Source organism: Ictalurus furcatus, chromosome 28 (genome assembly GCF_023375685.1).
Source record: "Ictalurus furcatus strain D&B chromosome 28, Billie_1.0, whole genome shotgun sequence".
NCBI classification, from domain to species: Eukaryota; Metazoa; Chordata; class Actinopteri; order Siluriformes; family Ictaluridae; genus Ictalurus; species Ictalurus furcatus.
In genome coordinates, this window is record NC_071282.1 from 3486952 (window position 1) to 3509192 (window position 22241).

At 39.0% G+C, this 22241-nt stretch overlaps 2 protein-coding genes across 5 annotated transcripts; one reads left to right on the forward strand and one right to left on the reverse strand.

Moving 5' to 3' along the window:
- Positions 1-550: 550 nt before the first annotated feature.
- bicdl2 (BICD family like cargo adaptor 2) lies at positions 551-12029 on the forward strand. Its single transcript, XM_053617437.1, has 11 exons — positions 551-1853; positions 2530-2936; positions 4281-4412; positions 4546-4629; positions 4854-4970; positions 6367-6513; positions 6846-6992; positions 8765-8839; positions 9617-9699; positions 10080-10194; positions 11576-12029. Exons 2-11 carry the CDS (start codon positions 2670-2672, stop codon positions 11750-11752), a joined length of 1344 nt encoding a protein of 447 aa, XP_053473412.1. The 5' UTR covers positions 551-1853; positions 2530-2669; the 3' UTR covers positions 11753-12029.
- Positions 12030-12471: 442 nt separating this feature from the next.
- Positions 12472-22230, reverse strand: crfb12 (cytokine receptor family member B12). 4 transcript variants are annotated; one of them, XM_053617434.1, is made up of 8 exons: positions 20704-22230; positions 20332-20428; positions 17800-17929; positions 16052-16227; positions 15650-15795; positions 14926-15076; positions 13456-13580; positions 12472-13262 (listed from the first exon to the last, which is right to left on the reverse strand). In XM_053617434.1, the coding sequence occupies exons 2-8, from the start codon at positions 20393-20395 to the stop codon at positions 12660-12662; spliced, it is 1395 nt and encodes a 464-aa protein (XP_053473409.1). In that variant the 5' UTR covers positions 20396-20428; positions 20704-22230; the 3' UTR covers positions 12472-12659. The 4 variants fall into 4 exon arrangements, with proteins under 4 accessions (XP_053473409.1, XP_053473408.1, XP_053473407.1 ...); XM_053617433.1 differs by having other exon boundaries at positions 20332-20433; XM_053617432.1 differs by lacking the exon at positions 20704-22230 and having other exon boundaries at positions 20332-20669.
- Positions 22231-22241: the final 11 nt, after the last annotated feature.

Genomic DNA, 22241 nt, shown 5'->3' on the forward strand with positions numbered 1-22241 from the left:
CATATTTATATATTCAATCTGAATGTCTACAGTAATTGCTGATATAGTCTTTAAACGAAAACTTATTGCACAATGATCACAATAAATAATAATAATAATATGAATATGAATATGAATATGAAAGCATTGACGAATACAAATGCTCATATGTCAAATATATTTTCCATTGTTTTCTACAAACAAACTACAAGGCCATGGATACGTGGTGTAATCTGCTATAAAATTGATGTAAAGTAAGGAATGAAACATTTAAAAGGTGTGCTGTTATAGGAAAATAATCAACAACAGGATCATGTGGTGTGGTTTGAAACAAGGGCCTAACGCAATGCACTGTCAAAGCTCCTGGAGATTTCCTTGCTATAACATTACAACCCAAGAGCTCACTGAGTAACACTTGCATTGCAGCTGATTTAAATAAAATAAAATAAAATAAAATAAACACTAAAATGTGCAGTGCACAGTGAAACTTCTCACTGTAAATCATACAAAATGATTCACAAAGAAAGCAGTATTTGTCATGTATCTTGTAGAACATCCTGAATCCAGTATGGCATCATACCAAAGAAACACAGATTCACTCAAAGCTTTCTTTGGAAGAGTAAGCATTCTGTTCCTCCTGGGGTAAAATATTGCAGATCTGAGAACAGGAAGTAGTGAGGAGGAGTTCCACAGGCTCCTGCTTGTGTACAGATACTCAACACACTCACACTACTGTTCTGACTCCCTTAGAACTTTATAGCCACTCAGTCTGCATGCTATGCCAAGACTGGAGCAACTCACCTTCTCACAGGGCAGAAAACAAACAGACTGAATTCCTAATGGGAGCTGCTGCAATCTCAATTTCTACATTTTAGTTGGAAACTTCATTTGAAGTCCAGAAGATTCAAGACAATGTTCATGTTTATCCCGACCATATATATGTACATATAATAGGACAAATTATCATTCCTCCATTATGGTGTAAAAGACGAGCAGTTTCCCCATTAAATGTGGTAGCTCAGTGGTTAAAACATTGGACTTCTGATTGGAAGATTGTGAGTTCACAAGCCACCACTACTATTGAGCTCTTTAGCAAAGTCCCTAACCCTCAACAACTCAGTTGTATAAAATGGGCTAAATGTAAGATGCTCTGGATAAGGGTGTCTGCTAAATACCATAAATGTAAATAAGTCACTCCTTCCACGCCTACATTCCATGATTCTATGGCTCAGATGGGTGTTTTTTAGTACCATTCTGTATCAAGGCTAGAGTCTGCTGTTTTGTGCAAACTCCAGATCAGCACTTTCTGAAGTACTCAAACCAGCCTTTCTGGCACCAATACCCATGCGGCTCACAACGACTGAGATCACATTCTCTGAGAACGTTAACTGAAGCTCTTTGACCTGTAGCTACTTGATTTATTTTTATTTTATTTGTTTTTTTTTTTTTTTTTTGCATTGCACTGCTGCAACATGATTGGCTGATTGGATAATTACATGAATACGAGCAGCTGTACAGGTGTGTGAGCATATACATGTATGTATATATAGTGACAAAACTGAACATTGTCCTTAATTTGTTCACATTCGTAGGTGTAAACCAGCTGCACTGGTTCTACATTCATGGCTTTACTGGGTGAGTTCAACACCAAACAACCTCACCTGAGGGAGGCTTGTGCAATTCTGCATCACCTGCATGAAGCACCTCCCCACCTTTTTTTTTTTTTTTGCATGACCAGTTTCATACCCTCCCACCCGACAAGAACACGAACAAAGGGTGGAGCTTGGGTATTAACTGCAGAACTTGGACTCCAAGGAAACCACCAGTGCCTCCCTTGAGCTATACACGATAGCACCAAAGCAGGAACTTGCCAGGTAAGAAAAACACAAACAAAAGAAAACTGGGAATAGATTTATTTACAAATATACAACATCTTCTTAATTCTTAACTTGTGAAATTTGAAACTGGAGCCTGTTCAGAGGCTGTTGTTGTTGTTGTGGTGGTGGTGGTGATGTGAACATTAAGGCTGATACCGGTTGGGGTGAAACTGTAATACTCATAGAAAAACCTTTTTTTTTTTTTTAAGACTGTTTTATCTAGGAAATGTCAGGTTATAGGAAATTAGCCTAGAGGTTTTGGATATGATCTACCATAGTCTGCTTACTTTTCAAATTATTTGGATGGTTAGTTGTGTAATGATTTCTAGGCTTTTGTAAGAGTGGCTCAAGCTGTGAAAAGGCATGGACACTGTTAGAAACACAAAACCAGTCTGGCAGACTTGAATGACTCCTGGAATGTGTAGGAAACACTATGGCTTTTGTTATTTTATTTGCTTCACAAAAGCAGTTCAGAGATAATAGACGGGCTCTGAGGAATTATTATTATTATTATTTATTTTATTTTTTTTTAGCTTTTCCTCTCTCAGGTGTTCTGGGTCACAAAATGAAAGACTGAAATCTAATCTAAGTATTAAAGGATTGAACAAGTACAAATTGTAAGTTTAAGAGTTAAGATCATTGTCGTTGGGTTGATCTTTTTGTATATTTTCAGGATTTTGACCTGCCGAGTACCAAAAATCCACAATGAAGACCCCACTCGCCATTGAGCGCTGAAGATGGTGTTACATGACTTCACATCCTACACCAAACTTAAGGAGAAGCAGTCCAGCTTGAAACCCACAAAAAGCTCCAATGATCTCGACACGAAAGGAAAGCTTAACTTCCCCCACCCTGGAGGATTCATTCTTTCCCTTCTCCTCATCGACCCCTGTTTCCCGGCATCGCATCATGGGCCTGGGGGTCAGAGCAAACAACCTGCTGGCATCCCACACAGACCAGGACAGCAGCTCGACTATGCTGGAGAAGGATCTCATCCTGGCAGCTGAAGTGGGCCAGGCTCTTCTGGAGCGGAACGAGGAGCTGCAAGCTCAGCTGGAACAGATGAGGAGAGACATGGAGGTCAGAGAGATGTTTCCTTCATTGACAAACATGACGCTCATGAGTGCTGCTATGCAAAACTGGGACACACTGTGCCTTTGATTCAGACTTCCTGGTTCGAGTGTGTGAAGTTTTGAAACATGGTTCTCTAAAGCCAAGAGAATAAAAATAAACTGCTCAGTCACACCTGTGGGCGAAAAGTGGCATGTCCAGATTTTTAGCTGTGAAGTAACAGTAATGGGTGGCTACACCTAGTTAAGTATAAGATAGGGTTGCATTTCCTTTATGCAGATTAAACAATTACATGACTGTATTGTCTTAGCTTCCTAAAGGCACTACAGATTTTGCTCGAAGCACCCATATTGCTACAATGAGCAAGACATCATTCATACGATATTATCGTAAGCATTATACCTCTGTGCATGAAGGAAAGGATTAGTGTACATATCTCCGTCCAAATATTAGCATATTCACCTCAAGCTAATATCTTGGTCATTTCTGTGGCAAAGGACACAGGACCATAAATCTAGCTAGCTAGCCAGACTCTAAACTATATTTTGGTATCATTTACTGGCTTGTTTCAGGTTGGGAAGCTAAGTTACATGCTAAAAAGCAAACCTGTGCTGATCTATTGTTGTTTTTTTTTTTTTTTTTTTTTTTTTTTTTTTTTTTTTTTGTGGTCATTAATGCATAGGGAGTGTTTTTGATATCTATTAGCCAACTCTTAACCAACTTTTTGAATGTGAAGCTGCTGCTAGTCGTGTTTATAACGTGAGCTTACACAACATCGAGGAATTGGGAGTTGGTTGGTTTTGAGTCTGAAGCTCATAAATAACGTCATTTTAACTCAGCATAAGTGCAATTAAGTTTCTTAAGATTCTTTCTTTAGTTTATAGCTTTTTATTTGTGTTGTGAAATGAGAAACCAGAAAGCCCTCAGTCCTGAAGACTCTCCCATGGTGGAAAGCTTTACTTTGCAGCTTTACTTCTGGTTAAATGCAGAAAACGTTACCATATCAACGATGGAATGTTTATTAAATACCAACACGTTTGATTTGTTTATTATTAGGCTTCGATTATATGGCGCAGCCACTGTACAAATCCCTGTGAAGTAATTGTTTACTATAGAAATAGCTGCTACTGTCAGAGTTGCTGTTTATAGAAAATCAGTCAACGCCTTCTGAGCGATCAGAACTGAGAGGTCAAGAATTCTGTGGTATAATGAATCCTGTCAGGCATCCATACTGTGTTTCTACAGATTTGCAAGCTCACTGAGATTTACCCTAACTCATAAAACGCAATGGAATATTATGCAAAGTTAGCTTAATAAGCTATGTTATGTTAATATGGCTACGTGTGCTTCCAGGCTTTGCAGCAGGAGAAGCACACGCTACAGAGACACCTGGAGGTACGGGAACTAGAGGCAGGGCAGCGGGAGGCAGAGCTACAGGCTGATATCGCGTCGTTACGACAAAAGTACGACCAGAAGCACAACCAGGTAGGCATAACGGTATGGCTATCACAATAACCATGCCATGATATGCTTTTATATGTATTTAATGCTTGTTTCAAGTATTTTTTACAACATTAACCATCTCCATTTTGGCAATGCTGTGTGTATGTTCACCCAGGGTCGAGACCGACGGCGTGAAGAAAGTGAGCAGCTTACGCAACTGTCCAGTCACAACCAGAAGCTGGTGGAGCAGTTGGCCGAGGTGACCCGTTTTGAAAGTGTTTGTAGCCAGTGGTGGTCTAAAAATAGAACCAAGCTAGTGGATGTATGATGTATTTGCATACACGCACAACAAACATTCCCATGTAGTCACTGAATGACTTATGACGATTACAGAAACTAGAATACACAGAAGCCAGTTTTCTGTCATCCCCTTTCTAAAGAATGAGCGTCTAACACTCATTACTGTTCATCTCTCATTCCCAGGCAGTGTCGGTGGAGCACTCTCTGCGCCTAGAGCTACGCTCTCTTAAAGAGGAAATGGAGGACACGAGCTTCAGCAGATCGATAAGTTCTGCTCGCCTGGACAGCCTACAAGCAGAGGTACATACACGGGCGTAGTAGATGCCGACTCAAAATGGAGTCTAATCTACACGGATTTTCACAAGTCACATGAACCAATTTATGATTAATCTGAATATGAGAATCCAAGATTGTCCATTTCAACAGCAAATTTGAAAACCTGGAGTTTGCATGTTCTCCCTGTGCTTCAGAGGCTTCCTCCAGGTACTCTGGTTTCCTCCCCCAGTCCAAAGACAGGTGTTGTAGGCTGATTGGCATCTCTAAATTGTCCGTAGTGTGTGATTTGTGCCTTGTGACGGGTTTGCTCGTGCCCCAAGCTCCCCGGGATAGGCTACAGGCTTCCCATGACCCTGTGTCGGATAAGCGGCACGGAAAATGGATGGATAAATCTACTGATGCTTTTATTTATATGATCTGGATATTCATATGATGTTGTTTTGGATATGCTTATCTGAGTGGAAAACTGCAGTTCTTTTTGTTGTGATCATAAGGACCACCACTTTCTGTTTTGAGGTAATTTTGTAACTAAAAACACAGCAAACCAGAAAGCGCAACAATTAGAAGCGTAACTGCAAAACTAAAAACATTGCTTTTATTTATAATAATAATAATATACATCTTTAACAAGTCTAGCTGGTTCATTTAAAAGAGAAAGCCTCGAACACCAAAATATCAGTTCTATTTATTACTGCTGAAATAAAAGGGACGTTTCAAATCTAAAACCCACTCGTATCCGTTCATAGTGAGCTACTCTATGCTCACAACAGGAAAAAAAAATAAATTACTGTAGAATTTTAAAGTAATTGCCCTTCAGAGTCACTGGAGGAATTTTTTTTTTTTTTTTTTTAAACCATTATAAAATGGACATTTCAATATGGTAGATGACCAACCTAGGTCAGTTCATAGGGCATTACTCTATGATCAAAATAAATATTCATTAATTTTACTGTAGAACTTTAAAGTAATTCCAATTCAAAGTCACCTATCTATTAATATAATTGTGCCAGGAATCTAATGTGATTCATTATAAAATGGACATTTTCAAATTGACAGATGATCAAACCCACTGCAATCAGGGCAAAGTGAGTTACTCTATGTTCATAATAAAGATTTAATTAATTAAAGGTCAGTTCACTTTACTGTCGAATTTTAAAGTAATTGAAAGTCACTATATCAAATTATTAGCCCCCAATGTTTTGGGCTCAGCCCCTGATGTTTTCAAATCCTTGAAACGCCCCTGTAGTGCACGTGTTGTATGCTGGTGGCTTGGCTTTAAAGCTGTGGGCAAAGTGTGTGTGAAATGTGTACATAATCCTTCTTAAATATTGGCACCCACTACTGTAGATATGAGAAGTGTATAGTGAACCATTTCCTTGCAGCATGAGATGTCACACAGCAATGTTTCCTTATTGAACAGAATCAAGTTCTAAAAGAGCGGTTCTCCAACATGGACGAGCGGCTGAAGTCATCAGATGAGGACAACGAAAGGTTGAGGATGGAGAGGGAGGGGCTGCGTGCAAGACTCCTAGAACTACAGACCGACCTGAAAGAAAAGGAGTGTGAGGTGAGAAGTGGAAGATCAGTGGGTATTGGTTAAAAAGATCATGAAAAATATTACTCTGAAGCAAACTATAACTCTGTTATTGCTATTCTGACTTTTATGATGCAATAGTTCCTGTTAGTAGGGACAGAGTCCATATTTGCTGACCTCTCCTTCACACAAACTTCCTCTTTTGTGAGCAGTACGTCATTTAAACAGTACGCTTACTTGGATAATGTGTTTAGTGCTACCACTCACCTTGGCAGTCATTGACGGATGCATCAGAATTTTAAATTAAGTGAAAAGTAGGTTTGGTTTCGTGGATGAAATTGGATTTGTTTCTGGCTTTTCCACAGCTGGAGCAGCACCAGAGTGAGGCGTTCCAGCTGCGCACCATGAACCGGACCCTCCAGCAGAAAGTCCAGGCTTTTGGAGAAGAGGCAAGTCTTGAGGAGACCACATGCTTCCCCCTGTCCCTCCAGAATGAACTGCAACAGTCTCAGGTAGTACTGCAGTTTTCTATACTTGCTAAGTAAGGAGTAAAACATGATGAGGTGCGAACAGAACAGTTTATTTAACAGATAAATGTTAAATAAGCGTCTCGTTTACAAAAAGGTTCATTTCTGTGAGGAGGTCATCTCAGGACTGTAAGCAAAAGGCAAAAATAATAATATAGAAAACCGAAAACACCAGCCCATAGGTCATAGTGTATAATGACCTAAGGAAGGCTAACAGCCGCCGGCATTAATAATGACGCGCTATTTATATGTGAATATTTGAAACAATTATCCCCTCCCTGCCCCTTTTTTTTTGTTTGTTTGTTTGTTTTTTGGTTTGTAATTATTCTTTACTAGGGAGTGTTGGCAATTCATAGAGTTTATTTATAAATGTTTATTTGCTAACAGAGTAACAGGAACAAGCAAATACAAATAAAAATGTTGTTCAACAGTAAAATGTACATTATTTTGTAAAATACCGTAACCTCTATGTATAATAAATATTTGTCTATTTCCATATACTAGTATATCAGTATATTCCATATATACTTATCAGCTATAGCATTCCACTTTTGAGGCCTGATCCTAAACCAGTGGCTATAATCTCACATTTACTTGATCACATCTTTTACTTTAGTGGAAAAAACTAAAAAAAAAAAAATAATAATAAAGAAATAATTTTCAATTGAAACTTCATTTTTTGGGCCAAATTGTTAGTGTTGTGGAATTAGCAGTAAAATAGAATTTGTAAACACTTACAAATGAGGCTCTAGACATACAGTTTTGTTAGCTGTAGAGCTTGAGTCACGAGTAAAGACGCTGAGAATCTTTTGTCAAAGCGGTGCAAAAAAAAAATAAGTACAGTAATTGTCCAAATGAACACTTGTATGCTAATTGCATTAAGAGATTTGAAACAAAGAATGCAGAATTGTTAAAATAAATAAATAAAATTACAGCAACAATATTAAGCATTTATACTGTTGTTGGATTCTTTTATTTTTAATTCCCCCCACTTGTTTCAAACTAAATTCTCATTTCTCCTTGTTATAATTTTTAACTCCATATTTGGAGCTTGTAGCTTGTCATGTTCTACCCTTTATGTGATGAATCTACATAAACTAGTGTAGGGGGTGGGGGAATCAATATAGCGTGCAAAATTGTTCACAAATTGGGGGGGGGGGGGAAAGTACATGTTGGGATTGTATAAATATTCACCCCCATTGATCTGAAACCCTTTAATTATTACTGGCTTAACCAGTCACAATCAGAGTTCTGATTCACAGCAGATGGGGTGAATACTTGCGCAAGCCACTGTAATAGTGTGTTTACTCCCGACAGTCACGTGACCTGTTCTTAATCCTCAAGGGTTTAAGCAGGTATATTTAAAGGAATACTTCACCCTTGAGTATTAATATGGTTATGAGAATATAAGCTAGCTGAAACTGTGATCTCATTTTCATGGAAATGGTTGATCTTCATTTGTTACGGTCATTGTTGGTGTTTCTTTAACTGTGTCTCTCTTCTTATAGGGTGTGTACATGGAAATAAATGTACTATCAGTAGTAGCTCAGCAGAGGATGAAGATAAATGTTCTATGCTAGTGAAGAAGGTTGTGAGAGTCAGTCCTGGGACTGCCATTGTTGGTCCCAAACCATGACTTTCTGAGCTGTATACTGGATTTATGTTTCTTATTTGCTCTTTCTGCTGGGGTGGGGACAAAAAAAAAAAAAAAAAAACATTTTCTCTATTTACTTATTGAATGTGATTTGGTTTAACAGGCTAAAGAAAGCATCTTTGCCCATTCTGCTGTCCTGCAGGAGAAAGATGAGGAGATTGAAAGGCTAAAGAAAGAGGTTGGTCTACTTTTTCATTGCATCCCGGTGTGCATCAACTGACCTCCATGGATATCCATTAAACTGTCAGTGGTCTACTTTGGTTGGTTGACAAATCAAGGTGGACATAGACCGACCAAAGTAGACCACTGACAGTTTAATGGATATCCATGGAGGTCAGTTGATGCCCACTTTAGATTCTAAAGATTGTACTTTGACTCTTAGTACAGAGCCGTTGAGGTGACATGTTGGTATTTATTTATTTAATTAAAGTGTGGCCACAAATAATATGTTGAGGCCATGAGGTTGCAAGCGAAGTAGCTCATGGCCATGATGTGATGTGTTGTGGAATGTCACACTTAATTATTTGGTGGGAATCTGTGGAAAAAGTGCATTCACGTTTTAGAATTCACTTAAGGTAATCTGGGCTAATGGTATATCCATGTTGCAACACCAGTGACTCCAGTATGTTTTCATGCCCTAGTCAAAAATAGAAATAAACTGTTTTATCAATCCTCTCCATGCTTAATTTTGTGTAGTTACAATGGTTCATTGACTTTTTGTGTGTCACTCATTTTAAAACACACCTTAAATCGTACAATCTGGTGCAAATCTAACTGTTCTATTAACATCTGCAAAGATGCCCTTTAATTAGTTTTACCAAAGCTACAATGTTAAACCATTGTTTTAAATATGATATATTTTTTTCAGGTTTTAACTGCATTTGTGCTCAGTCGGATTCTTTTGTTTTTTAAATCACTTCATCTCCACGTACTTTTGTGTTATGCATTTTCATAGCTTGAGTCCAGCCAGGATGAATTGGCGGCATTAAGAGACGAACTGAAGCTGTTTCGCAGTGATCCCAGCAAACCAACATACAGGTATAAGGTTGTTGCAAAATCTTTTTTTGCATGTTTCCATCCATATCATTTTGCAAATTGCTGTCTCTCCATCAATCATTAGACAAAAATAGCAACAAGACAGCCAGCCAAACAGTTCCAGAGCGAGACACTTCTCATGTTATCACTTCTCTTTATCTCATTGATCCTTTTCAGCCAAGAGTAACTTTTTGTTTTTAAAAAGTTTAGGAATGTCTAGCAGTTCAGGAGCTCTGATGTGTACACTGCAAAAACAAGACTTGCTATGCATACTTTGAAACAGTGGAGATTTAAGATTTGTAGTGACTCGGGTGTAGTTTTGGGTGTTGCCTGACTGTTTCCCAGTGCAGTGGTTTCATGCTGTTACTATGTTGTGAACACAGTGCTTTGGAAGAAGAGCTCGCTGTGGCCCGGCAGGAACGTGACACGCTCAACCAGCAGCTCCTGAACACCATCAGACACAAGGTGGCGCTCTCTCAGGAGGTCGAATCATGGCAGGTGTGTGAACTGTTTCCTTCTTTTACAATACCACATTAAGACAATAGATGGAGCTTTGTGACAATGTACAGTGTGTTGTGAAAACTTTTTTTTTTTCGGGGGGGGGGGGGGGGGGGGTTAATCTGGTATCTTCTTACAAGGGTGACATTTGAATGTGTATATAATACTGCAGTGCAAGTGTTTTAAATTATTTGGCTAGAGAAACTGTGTTAAGAGGACTCAAAGAGTTGAGCAATGTTGAAATACTGGTTTGAAATACTGTGGTTTTCAAAACAGCAAAACCTGATCTGTACCCTTATTTGTTTTTTGCAATCTAAAATATAAACCACAATTAGCAGAAAAATATGGGGGGGTGGGGGGCTTTACATTTTTTTCAATACATCTCAAAGAAGGCACTGAGGGTTAAATAGCATGTCACTCCACTAACTAGCTTCTCTATATAATGCTCAGAATTTAGTTCATGCTTTCATAACCAGATTGGACTATTGCCACTTGCTTGATCAGAATGAAAGAGTCTGCATGCTCCCAAGGGAAAGGAATTTCACGGGTAATCATGCGCAAGTTAAATTGGCCATGTATCAAGTTCCGCTTTGACTAGAAAGTCCTGCTTATGGTCATTTAAAACAGAAATATTAATCCATCCAGTATATTATTAGTCTATAATTAATCCAGAGAACCACTCACAGTTTAGCCGTTACAATATTTGATACAGTATTTCTTTTATTTACCTCAAACTCTAGAATAATGTTTTGTTTAGTGACTTTAGAATTCATTCATTAAACATCGGAATTTATCAGGAATTGTGTTTTTTGTTTGTTTTTTTTTTTCTTCTGTATTTACACTGATTTTTGTGTTTATTTTACAAAAAGTTTCTTCTCACATTTGCCTTGCATGTCCAAGGTTGGGGGTTCGAATCCCACCTCTGCCTTGTGTGCATGGAGTTTGCATATACTCCCTGTGCTTCAGTAGTTTCCTCTGGGTACTTCGTGTCTCTTCCTTAGGATAAGTGGTGTGGAAAATGGATTTATGATTATGATTATTATTATTATTGGTGGTGGTTGTTGTGGTAGTCGTAATTACCTGAACCACCAGTTCAACCACTACTCCTATTCTGCTGCTGTCCAACCATTAACACTGTCTATTTATTTTGTCTTTGTACTGTTTAAGACAGTCATGAAAGACTCCAACAGCACTCTGATAACACACTTCCTCTCACTGATTAAATAGCATTACCATTCACTGTGTTACTCTTTCAGTTTTCTTTCTCCTAGCCTACCACCATCCTGCAACGTTCTCACACTCCTAGATAGTGAAGTACAGTCACTTGTTGGGTGAAATGCTACGAATACTATCTTATTTGTTTTTGGTCTCTGTCCTCCAGGAGGACATGCGTCTGGTGATATCCCAGCAGGTGCAGCAACAGGTACACGACAGGGAGAAAGAGAAACAGAAGATGACATCGCCTCTGCAAAGAAACATTCGCACAAGCAAGTCTTTCCGTTTACCAAGAGAGGAGGGGAAGAAGAACTTCTTCTCTTCTTTGTTTGGTGGGGACTAAAAAAAAAAAGTTGACTGACAAAAAAACAAAAACAAGATGAGGACACGAAACTACTGAAAGGACCAAAAGCATATTTCTGGGGTATATTTTCTCTCCAGGACAATATAAACCATATGAAGCAGACCAAACAATGTATAATGGCATGGCATTCATGCATATTTATTTTGTCTATATACATTCTTGATGTATAAAATATGACACAAATGTTTATTATGAAAAGTGTTGATAAAAATCCTTAATATATTTAATGTCTGAGTCTTTCATCATGCTTTACACATCACGGCATAAACATTTCAGACGTAAAGAGGTAGCAAGTGATTAAGTCATTTTGACCCTTCATAGCACCCTGTTATGAAAGCCTACCCCCCCAAAAAATTTAGCTTTTTAGTAAAGTGTTCTCATTCCTTCATAATAACATTCTATACATGTTCCAAACCCTGGTCAATAAGAAACCCTTTAAGAAATAAGAAACCTGTCCTGCACATTTTAGCGTTTTCCATAATTATATCCTTAGCAGCATTTATGGAGTTGTATAGGGATTGTTAGTGTGAGGAAAGCACTAAAATGTTTAGGCCATGACCAGAATTGTAGAGTAGCCTAAATTCAAAAGCTACTTCTGTACGGTATGTTGGCCATAAATCATTTCCGTATGAATGAAATGTTTTGGTGCACGTAACTAGTTACACTCAGTAACTACATACCTATGTCTGTGTACTTCATTAGTCATCAATCATCTATAGAAAATGTGACAGTTAATTAAATCCAAATTGTTTTGCTCTCAGAATTGTTGTTTGCTCTCCAAATGTTCTATTAAACCACCCCAGTGTTCCACCCAAATCTACATACTTGAGCTGGGTTGTGCAGATGAGCACAACAGAAGCACCATGAACATTGTTCACTTCACTGTTTAATGTTGTGATCTAAATTGGTTGCTAAACACCAAGGCCGGGTCAGGCCTGGGCTCATAGTTGCTATTGAAAAGGTAATCAGAAGCTATGCTGTCCGTCTCTCCTTCGTATGAGTCTGTTTGCTCAAAAGAATACAAAGAGGTCAGTATGTTTTCTTCTTCAGACTTGTCTAGTTCCAAGTTTAAAATATTCTCGATATCCGCATTTTGGTCAGTTGGTAGACTCGCACCTGAGAATGAGGTTCTTGGTGGCAAGCCATAAGCATGATGTTCCGTGTGTGTCGGATATTCATCGGTTTCTTCCATCTTCTCAGCTGTGCTATAAAAATCATGGACTGGAGGCACGTTCTGATCTTTTCTTCTGATTACACCATCGTTGCCCTGTGCTGAGATCCCAGAGTAGCCCTGTGATGGGATCCCATAGTTGCCCTGTGATGAGATCCCAGAGTAGTGCTGAGGCGAGTTCCCATAGTAGCCCTGAGATGAGTTCCCATCCATTTCCTGATGTGCAGCCGCCTGGCATACATCTGTGAACATCAATGAAATTGGAAAAATATGGAGTTCCTCAGTGTTCAGTATTTGGACAGTTCCTTCTGTAAAATGCTGTGAGGGACACAAGAAGGAACATAGTGTAGTCAGGGTCGTATATCTTTTATTCACCCAGTTGCTCGGCAATTACAAATGCATTCTGAAAGAATTCCAGAAAGATCCTTTTTATACTAAAAGCGCTGTCATTATATAATATCCTGTATATAGTGTATGTACAATAATTCTAGGAGAAATTTAGCTAACATACCAGTGGTATGGGAATGTCGTTGTTCCTAAATGCCATCACGTAGCAGTACATCCCAATCAAACCAATCACAGCAGGAATGGACAGCAGTAGAAAGACACCCACCATTACCACCCAATCTTTTCTTTCTGAAACATGAGAGAAACAAAAGATCATTAAGAAAAGATAGAGGAGAGCACCTCTGTGTTATGTATCGCAACCTAATTTATAATATGGCTGTGGAGAGAATTTTTAAGGACTTTAAGGTTGACGCCCCTTTGATAGACGCTATATAAGGAACGAAAACACTTGGTGTAGTCCTGGTCAACAACAGCATGGCGTATTGCAGCCCGAAGTAGATTATTTTTCCAATAACAGCATTTGTAACGCCAGATGTAACGGGACTCCTGTCTTCCAAACAGTTCCACTTTCAACTCATCAATCCACAGTATATTCTCACAAAAGGTTTTAGGATCATCAAGGTGTGTTTTGGCAAAATTCAGACGAGCCTTAAATGTTCTTCTGTGTAAGCAGTGGTTTTCACCTCACCACTCTTCCATGGATGCCGTTTTTGCCCAGTGTCTTTCTGATAGTGGAGTCATGAACAGTGACCTTTATTGATGTAAGAGAGGCCTGTAGGTCCTTTTATATCGTCATTGGCTCTTTGTGACTTCCTGGATGAGCCGTTGCTGTGCTCTTGGAGGAATTTCAGAAGGTCGGCCACTTCTAGAAAGGTTCACTACTGTGCCGAGTTTTTTTCGATTTGGAGATAACGGCTCTCGCTGTGGTTCTTTGGAGTCCCAGAGCCTTTGAAATAGCTTTGTAACCCTTCCCAGACTGATGTCTTTCAATCACCTTCCTCCTCACCATTTCTGGAATTTCTTTCAATTTTGGCACAGTGTGTTACTCTGTAAGACCTTTTAAAAAACTTCCTGGTGTTGAAGAAGTTCTATTTAAGTGTTGATGTGATTGAACAGGGGTTTGCAGTAATCAGGCCTTGTTACGTCTAGTCCAGTGGAACTCATTTACGAATGCAGTTTCACAGATTTAGGGAATTTAGTAAATACTAAATATTTAGTAACATTATCATTTAAAAACTGTATTTTGTGTTTACTCCGGTTGCCTTTGTTTTATCTTAGATTTTGTTCTAATTTCTGAAACCATTTAGTATGAGATATACACAAAAACCAGAATAAATCAGAGGCAAACATTTTTTTTTTTACAACACTGTATTTGCAAAATTTATGCTTCTTAGAAGCCTAGAAATAACATAACATAACCTGAACCTTTATGTTATCCTCTCTGGCTTATAATAACTATGACAATGGGAATTTATCATACTGTTTCATCCATAATTGCAAAATCCGTACAGATGTTAAATTTGACAGTTTTACTGACACATTACACATTTCAACACAAAAAAATACTGCTCATAAAACACTGCCATGAAAATCAACTTAACTGTCATTGAGTGAGAAATTTCCATGTTCATACCTCTGTGGTCTTGATGCAGAATAACACAACTGGTGGCATTGTTGTTGCGTTTGCACCTCGCTGTAAGGAAAGCAGAAGCATTGATGCAGTACTTCCCAGATGGCAGATTCACAAAGCGGGAAGACCTTGCAGTTATATTCTGTGCAATATGCTTTGGGGGGGGAAAAAAACACAATCTTACTCATGAAATCATGCACTCTTTAACTCTCATGCTTTATTCACCAATTAATAAATTCCTTAGATTTATATAGGGATCTCCTCAACCACCACCAGTGTGTAGCATCCACCTGGATGATGCGACGGCAGCCATAGTGTGCCGGAACACCCACCACACACCAGCTACTGGTGGAGAGGAGAGTGATGTAGCCAATTCAGGAATGGAGACTCTAGTAGATTATAGTTTTGTTTGTTAAATAACAATATAAATATTAAAATAATTCATTTTGTTACAACTAAATCATGAGCATCCACCATACTAGTCCCTTTGAGTTAGTTACTATAGTAATGATAACGTATTAGAACGAGCGCACTACGAAAACCTGTCTAAATCATAGCCATGCTGTTCAAGAAAATTAACCACCACCTTCTGACCAAGCAGATTAGAATATTCAACAACGTTTGAATGGTGTATATATTACTTGTATGTGGTTCTAAGAATATCTGGATCACCAGATTGCGTCATATATTATTGATATAAGAAAAGTGGTGATGAAGAGTGTTTTACCTCTGTTGTGTTTTTAGAGGTCATTTGAAAAAGGTCAACAGAGAATTTCATCCGCACTTCCATGAGTGACTGGACTGGATGGCTGAGGTTAATCCATATGGAATTTTGTGCAGTAGACACGATCATGTTTGGAGCACTCAGAAAAGCTGGAAAACACCCAGAATAACTTGGGTCATTCAAAATATGGAACATCCATCCATCCATTTTGGCTTCAACCGTGAGCAGTTTTCCAGTCCATGCTGATGAAAAGCATTCCCACAGCATAATGCTACCACCCCCATGCTTCACTGTGATCATGGTGTTGTCAGGGTGAAAAGCAGTGCTGGGATTCCACCAGGAAATGGATTATATCACTGTATCACCGTGTCTACACAGTAGTGTTACACATGTGTTCATACTCACTGTATTCATATGGCTGGAAGCTACGCGGCAGGAACGTCCAATTCGACCGCTCTTCCTTCCATTCTGCCTTGACTTTCACAAAATACTCCGTCTGAATTGTCTGGTTGAGGATCAGGTAGCATTGTGTCAAGGTGATATTCGTGCAATCTCTGGTTTGATTCCATGCTGACGTGGAGCTACAAAAAAAAAAAAAAAACCCCAGTAAGATTTTCCTTTGCATTAATATAACTTGTTTTAATACAACTTCCTCATCTTCTTGAAAATGAAAAGAACTTTTAGGATTTCCCAGACCTGTACACATTTAGATTTATTTCCAATAGAAACCTCTGCGACATCCATTACACAAACACATCAGTGCAATCAAACGTTAAAGAAATGTATACAAATTTCTAACTTGTTCTAACTGTAAATGATCAGCCATGTTTGGTGACTGACATTCGATTCTTTAGTTCTAACTGCACAGGAGCGCCTCTTATGTTTCAAATGCAGCTCACAGTAGTAAAATGTTAAACTCTTTAAAAACTGTCAAATATTTAGATAGTTAGAATGAAAAGAGAGTGAATAAAAGTTTAATTTAAAAAAAATGGAAAATGAAATGAATACACACAAAGAAACAAACAGACCAAATTATCCATCTATTAGGAAAATATCTGGTGGTTTCCATCACATAATGGACCTTAGTGGGAATTGGTGTGCATTTTAATTTGAATTGTATTGTCTACCCTACTGCGAAAAAATCTGAATTTCAATCATCTGTGATATCCGGTGCTCCGTGCATTTGAATGTGTTCTGGTGGGGGTTTTTTTTATGGTAGTTTAATGGAATGTGTTGTTCCTACTGGTTCCCGATGGCTTATCTAATTCTGTTTAACTGAAAAATCTCTACAGGAATCTAATGCAAACAGTTAAAGCATAGGCCAGTTAGCATGTTGCAGCATGAGGAAATGTATAAAAGATCTTAAAAAAACAAAAGAACCCTGCAAATCCCAAACTTATTCTCGTGAGGAAGCCAAGATAAGCCAAGTTGTTTAGCCAGTAATGAGAATTTAATATATATATATCGTTCCTTTTGTTTCTATTCATCCAGTTAGTCGTAATAATGACTCAGTGCTCTTTAATAACGTCATAATCTGAAAGGAATGCTGAAACACAATGAGGCATGCTGAAATTATCAATAACAGGGTGGTGTAATTCTCTGGTTGTGTCTCTTTTTTTCCTCTCTCTTGACGTTGACGAAACCAAAAATATGCGTATTGTCAACAAACCGCAAAAGCCCTCGGTCCTCTTTCCTTTGTTAGAAATCGGAACGTTACAAATGTCACTGGAGGGTCCTTCCGAAAATGTTCCCTCACAGAACATTTCACCATATCAACAACTGCAATTCCGTATACACGCGTTTTCAAAAACATATGTTACCCATACAAGTCCCTGTGTAGGCTAGTTGTTACTATAGAAACGATAACGTATTAGAACGACTGCATTAATACAACGTATAAACCTGTGCAGATGTCAGAGCTCCTGTTATATAAACTTAACCAACACCTCATAACCAATCAGAATCAAGCCTAGTTCTATTTTTATCTTAAATTTGCAATTGAATAGGTTTGTGGCCTCTGTGCAAATCTAAAATGCGAACTTCAGACACCAAATCTCTCGGTTGGTTGAGGTAATTGCTTTTATTTTATTTATTTATTTATTTTTATTTGAATTCACAATTTTTTGGTCCCTAGAGCAGTAGTCATTACTTACAAATGGCTAATGTCTATAAACTTGAGGGAGTATCTGGTTCCTTTTGGGTTCCCTGGTCCGGGAAGCCATCGAGCCAATGCCTTGAAGTCCAGCAACTCCACACTCAGGTTGAGCGGAGGAGACAGAGCACCTGTCATGGCACAAAAAACAAAAAAACAAAAAAAAACCTGTCATGCCAAAGCAATATAGCAGCAGGGTGTGAGTCAGTTTCAAGTGCTATGAAACTGTCAGCTGAGTCAATTACATTATCATCATGTACAATCCTGAAACCATGAAAACAAATTGTTTTTGCTGCATATTCATTAGGTTGTGATCTAAGACTGTCCGAAAGCTACTGTTGAGCAGATCAGGTCTCAGCTGTAGTTAGCCACCTACTAGCTAACTCTCGCATATCATATCTGCATCACGTGTCAGCGTAACACGCTCAGACAAAAGCGCTATCAGCACTCTTCCTTGTACATGAGCTCACAGATGACCAGACAGATAACCAACTGAATGGGTAGAGTCGCTGTACTGATCTGCTGCTCAAACGGTTTGAACGTGTTTTTTAATCTCCGTCCAATTGCCAATAACTTTAACATTTTTGATCATTTATTGTAGGCCTATTTAATGGGTTTTCAGGCAAAATGGTTGGTATTGGTCAACTCAAAACCTTCTCCATTTGCCTTGACCGAAAGAAAAACATTACAAGCGTGAAACAAGGGAAGAGGAGGGGCTTCCAGAGAGTGTCAGTTTATTTCAGAATACAAAACACCTGCGTAAATGTTTACTACCTCACCTGTCACCCAACATCCAATCCCCCCCTCCCTGAAACTGTTTTATGCATCACTAAGGGGGGCATCCCCACGCAGTCTGTATAATATCTCCTCATTAATGTTATAGAAAGGTAACCTGTTTGAACCAAAGATTGCATGAAAACAAAAGTCAGTAAGTATTTCACATACCACATGCAAACATTCTACCCACAGCACCTTTAACAGCTTGGATTGGATTCTGCCTTTTAGACCTAAATTAATAGATTTGTTTACATTATTACACAGCAGTCATCTGTGAGCCTGAAGAGAAGAGAAGAGACTCTCTGCCAGAGATCAGATTTTCGAGATAAAGATTCGTGCAAATCTGCCTATTTTCAGATAAGCAAATTATCTCTTGTATGTAATATGTAGTCAAATTCATGCAGCATGACTAGGATAGTGTCTTTGTTTAGATTTTGAGAAAAGGAAATCATTTGGTCAAAAAGTTCTTTTAATAGATAATCAACAACGTGTGGCGTGACACGGGCCGACTTGAATCCTGAGTGGATTCTTTTCCCATAACAGCTTTCCTAACTGCCCCTAACAACTGCCCTTTGACTTCCACGAATGAGTTTCAAGTAAACAGGTTTTCTTTTGGGCACAGGGACATGTTTTAATATACTTGTCTGCAGATGTGCTAGGTAGGAATAAAGGTTGGAAAAAAAAATGCCAGCACATTCCTTTAACAACAGAGTGCGGTTGTTAAAGTAGAGTCGAGTGCGTGATTCTCGCTTTGTACCCGCAGCCTCAGGGCCAAAGTAGCGTATTTTGGACACAAATCATGTTTTGACTGGACATATTTTGGGGGAGGGAAGAAACTGCGTCAATGCTATTACGGTCTTGTAGTGTCAGACTATAACTATTGCCATTCATTTACATTTGTGGCATTTTGGCAGACGCCCTTATCCAGAGCGACTTACAATTATCTCATTTATACAACTGAGCAATTGAGGGTTAAGGGCCGTGCCCAAGGGCCCAGTGGTAGCTTGGCAGTGCTGGGGATTGAACTCCTGACCTTCTGATCAGTCACCCAGAGCCTTTAACCACTGATCCACTATAAAATGTCTATCCAAGAATCCCTGTTATTCTATTTTGGCACAGCATATCTGTGATTTTCTTGCATTACTGATTATGCTTGGTCTCATCTTATATGATGTCAGAGTACTGTACGGGTTTATTCATTCGGGGTGGGGGCGGCGGCGTTTAACCACAACCATGTTTAATTAGTAAATATTTGCAGATCACATTTGAACAACCGTCATGAATAACCCTCAAAGCAAACACACTTTCTCTGTGTACTGAGCAAACCAAGTAGTCAGACAAGGAAGTGAATGTCACAACATGGCAAATGTAGTCAAATCAGTCAAGCAAGGTGTGCTTAGAATAGCATGATGGTTTAGAGAAGGGATGAAATTTGACCAAATACCTTAAGTCCAATGAAGTGTTTTAATTACTCTTTACAATACGTAATTGCCCAGCTTGGATTACAACCTGTTAGACTTTACCTCGCCCTATACAGTATTCATACTACTGTGGGCCACACAAAATAAGAGCACAACCTCATATGCGGCTTCTTTTCTGATGTCGGTCGTGCAACTATCTCTGCTTTATCATCAGACACTAAAGCTGATTTGGAAGTAAACGTCCAAATCAGCCTGTACGTCACAATCTCAGCCAGCTAACTTCGGAATAGCATCAGGTTGTTTTTGCACAGAACGTACGGTGGTTGTTGCGTTACCTTCAGACGATGCCAGATAACTCAGGAGCAGGGCCAAAAGAGCGGCTGCCGCGCACGCCATCATGTCGAGCTTCCATCGAGCCTCCGAAGACGACTTCTGCTCTGCAAGACACATATCGTGCATCGAACATTATCGCGTTTAAGCCGAACGTCAGTCGCGTCTAGAATTCTGCTCGACTTCGGAATGTCGATGCCGGTGTAAAAAGTTGGGATGAACATCCCTGAGATACATTGTTTGAGCAGCATGTCCAGGCTGGTCTGTTCTGCAAGTGGGAACAAGCCCAACGATTTCAACCGCTCAGTCTCAAACACACACACACACACACACACACTAGTGGTTTCAATGCGAGAATCGAGCAGATTTACACTCACCAGAAAACAAATGATCTCCAGGCTTTAAGACACATCGTGAAGAAGAAGCGAACACCCTGCCGCTGTCAGAAAGAGATTAATCTGTAGGAGATCGAGTGTGCGCGTATTTGCCTGTGCACCGAGTCCCGGCTCATTCAGCACTCATGATATATGATCTCTATCTGAGGCAACCATCAATATAACCTGTCACTTTGCGTCACAAAGCATCACACAGGAACTTTTTTATTCTCTCTCGTTAGCAAGATTGGCATTCAGGAGAAACAACAAAACAGGACCTTCCTGTCAGGCAGGTGCACCTCACCTGTCCGCATTGCACACAGCCTATACATAAAAAAGATCCGTCCTGAGTGAGGGAAGGGCAAACATCATCCAGAAAAAAAGCATAAACAACAGCGAAGACATGTGAAGGAAGAAGTCGCAGAAGCTGCAATCTTTAGAAAGAAATATTTCGTTTTATTCACTTAGAAATAGAAACTCTAGGTTAACGAGGACAATGCTAGTCATGGACGGGCTAGTCATGGTCAACTCTGTTTATGCGGGCTAGCAGCCAAAAATCTGAGATGCAGAATAAATCAATTCATCAATAAATAAATCATTGAATACGGTCAGCGTGGGTTAAATTCTATGCATATAGGATAGCAGGACCACCACAGTGTAGTGCAGTAATACATCATGTTCGTCATAGTAATGTATTCAAATTCAACGACAGATTTCAAAAAAAAAAAAAAAAAAAAAAAATCCTTTTCATAGAGTCAGCTCCAAAATTATTGGCACCCTCAGTAAAAATAAATAAATATGCATATGGGCTATTTTGAGTTTAAACCTATATAGATGCTGCATAGTTTTGTTTCAACACAACTGAAAAGCCCAAACCCCCAACACACACACACACGAAACCTTAAAGCCGACCCTTCCTTTATATCCTGAAGTTTCTGCACATGGACGTCTCTCTTCGATTCACACCACAGTAGGGTTCAAATCCTGACACTGAGATGGTCGTTGCAAAAGATTTTGTGCTGCTATAACGGATTTTTTTTTTTTTTTTTTGTGATGATTGTTAAGTTTTAACCCCCCGGCAAAGGCAACCAGGCTTTGCTTTGGGCTGATCCTGGTACAGAATTCATGTCACTAATCTTCCCAAAACAGCTCCATGATCCACCACCATAGTTTACAGTATATACTGTAAAAGAGGACATTCGTAACTCCTTACATGGTCAAACAGTTTGATTTCAGTCTCGTCTGGTCTCATCACAACACACGATTCCAACCGTAGGACAACAAATAATTTGAATTAAATGCACTTTAGGGGTGTTCAAGATTTTGCTGCGTATTTCTTCTTTTTATTTGTAGTAGAGGAACTGGGGAAACTTGTCATGTGTAATGTTTATGTTATACCATCATTTTTGTACATTCTCTTGAAGGATGCCAATATTTCTGGAATCGACTGTATATAATAAATGCATAACTACTGGAAGCCTTTCCAGCTTATTATCTTTACTAGCCTAAGCATTCTTTTCATCGCTTAATTACATTGATTC

Bases quoted from the DNA above. Each gene is read 5' to 3' on its own strand.
- bicdl2 (XM_053617437.1), top strand. From the start codon at position 2,670: ATGATCTCGACACGAAAGGAAAGCTTAACTTCCCCCACCCTGGAGGAT. The intron at 4,413-4,545 runs GTAGGCATAACG...ATGTTCACCCAG, and splicing joins ACGACCAGAAGCACAACCAG to GGTCGAGACCGACGGCGTGA. The intron at 4,971-6,366 runs GTACATACACGG...CTTATTGAACAG, and splicing joins TGGACAGCCTACAAGCAGAG to AATCAAGTTCTAAAAGAGCG.
- crfb12 (XM_053617432.1), bottom strand. From the start codon at position 20,455: ATGCACGATATGTGTCTTGCAGAGCAGAAGTCGTCTTCGGAGGCTCGA. The intron at 16,228-17,799 runs GTAAGTAATGAC...TTTTTTTTGTAG, and splicing joins TTTATAGACATTAGCCATTT to CTCCACGTCAGCATGGAATC. The intron at 15,077-15,649 runs GTAAAACACTCT...CCCCCCCCAAAG, and splicing joins CCTCTAAAAACACAACAGAG to CATATTGCACAGAATATAAC.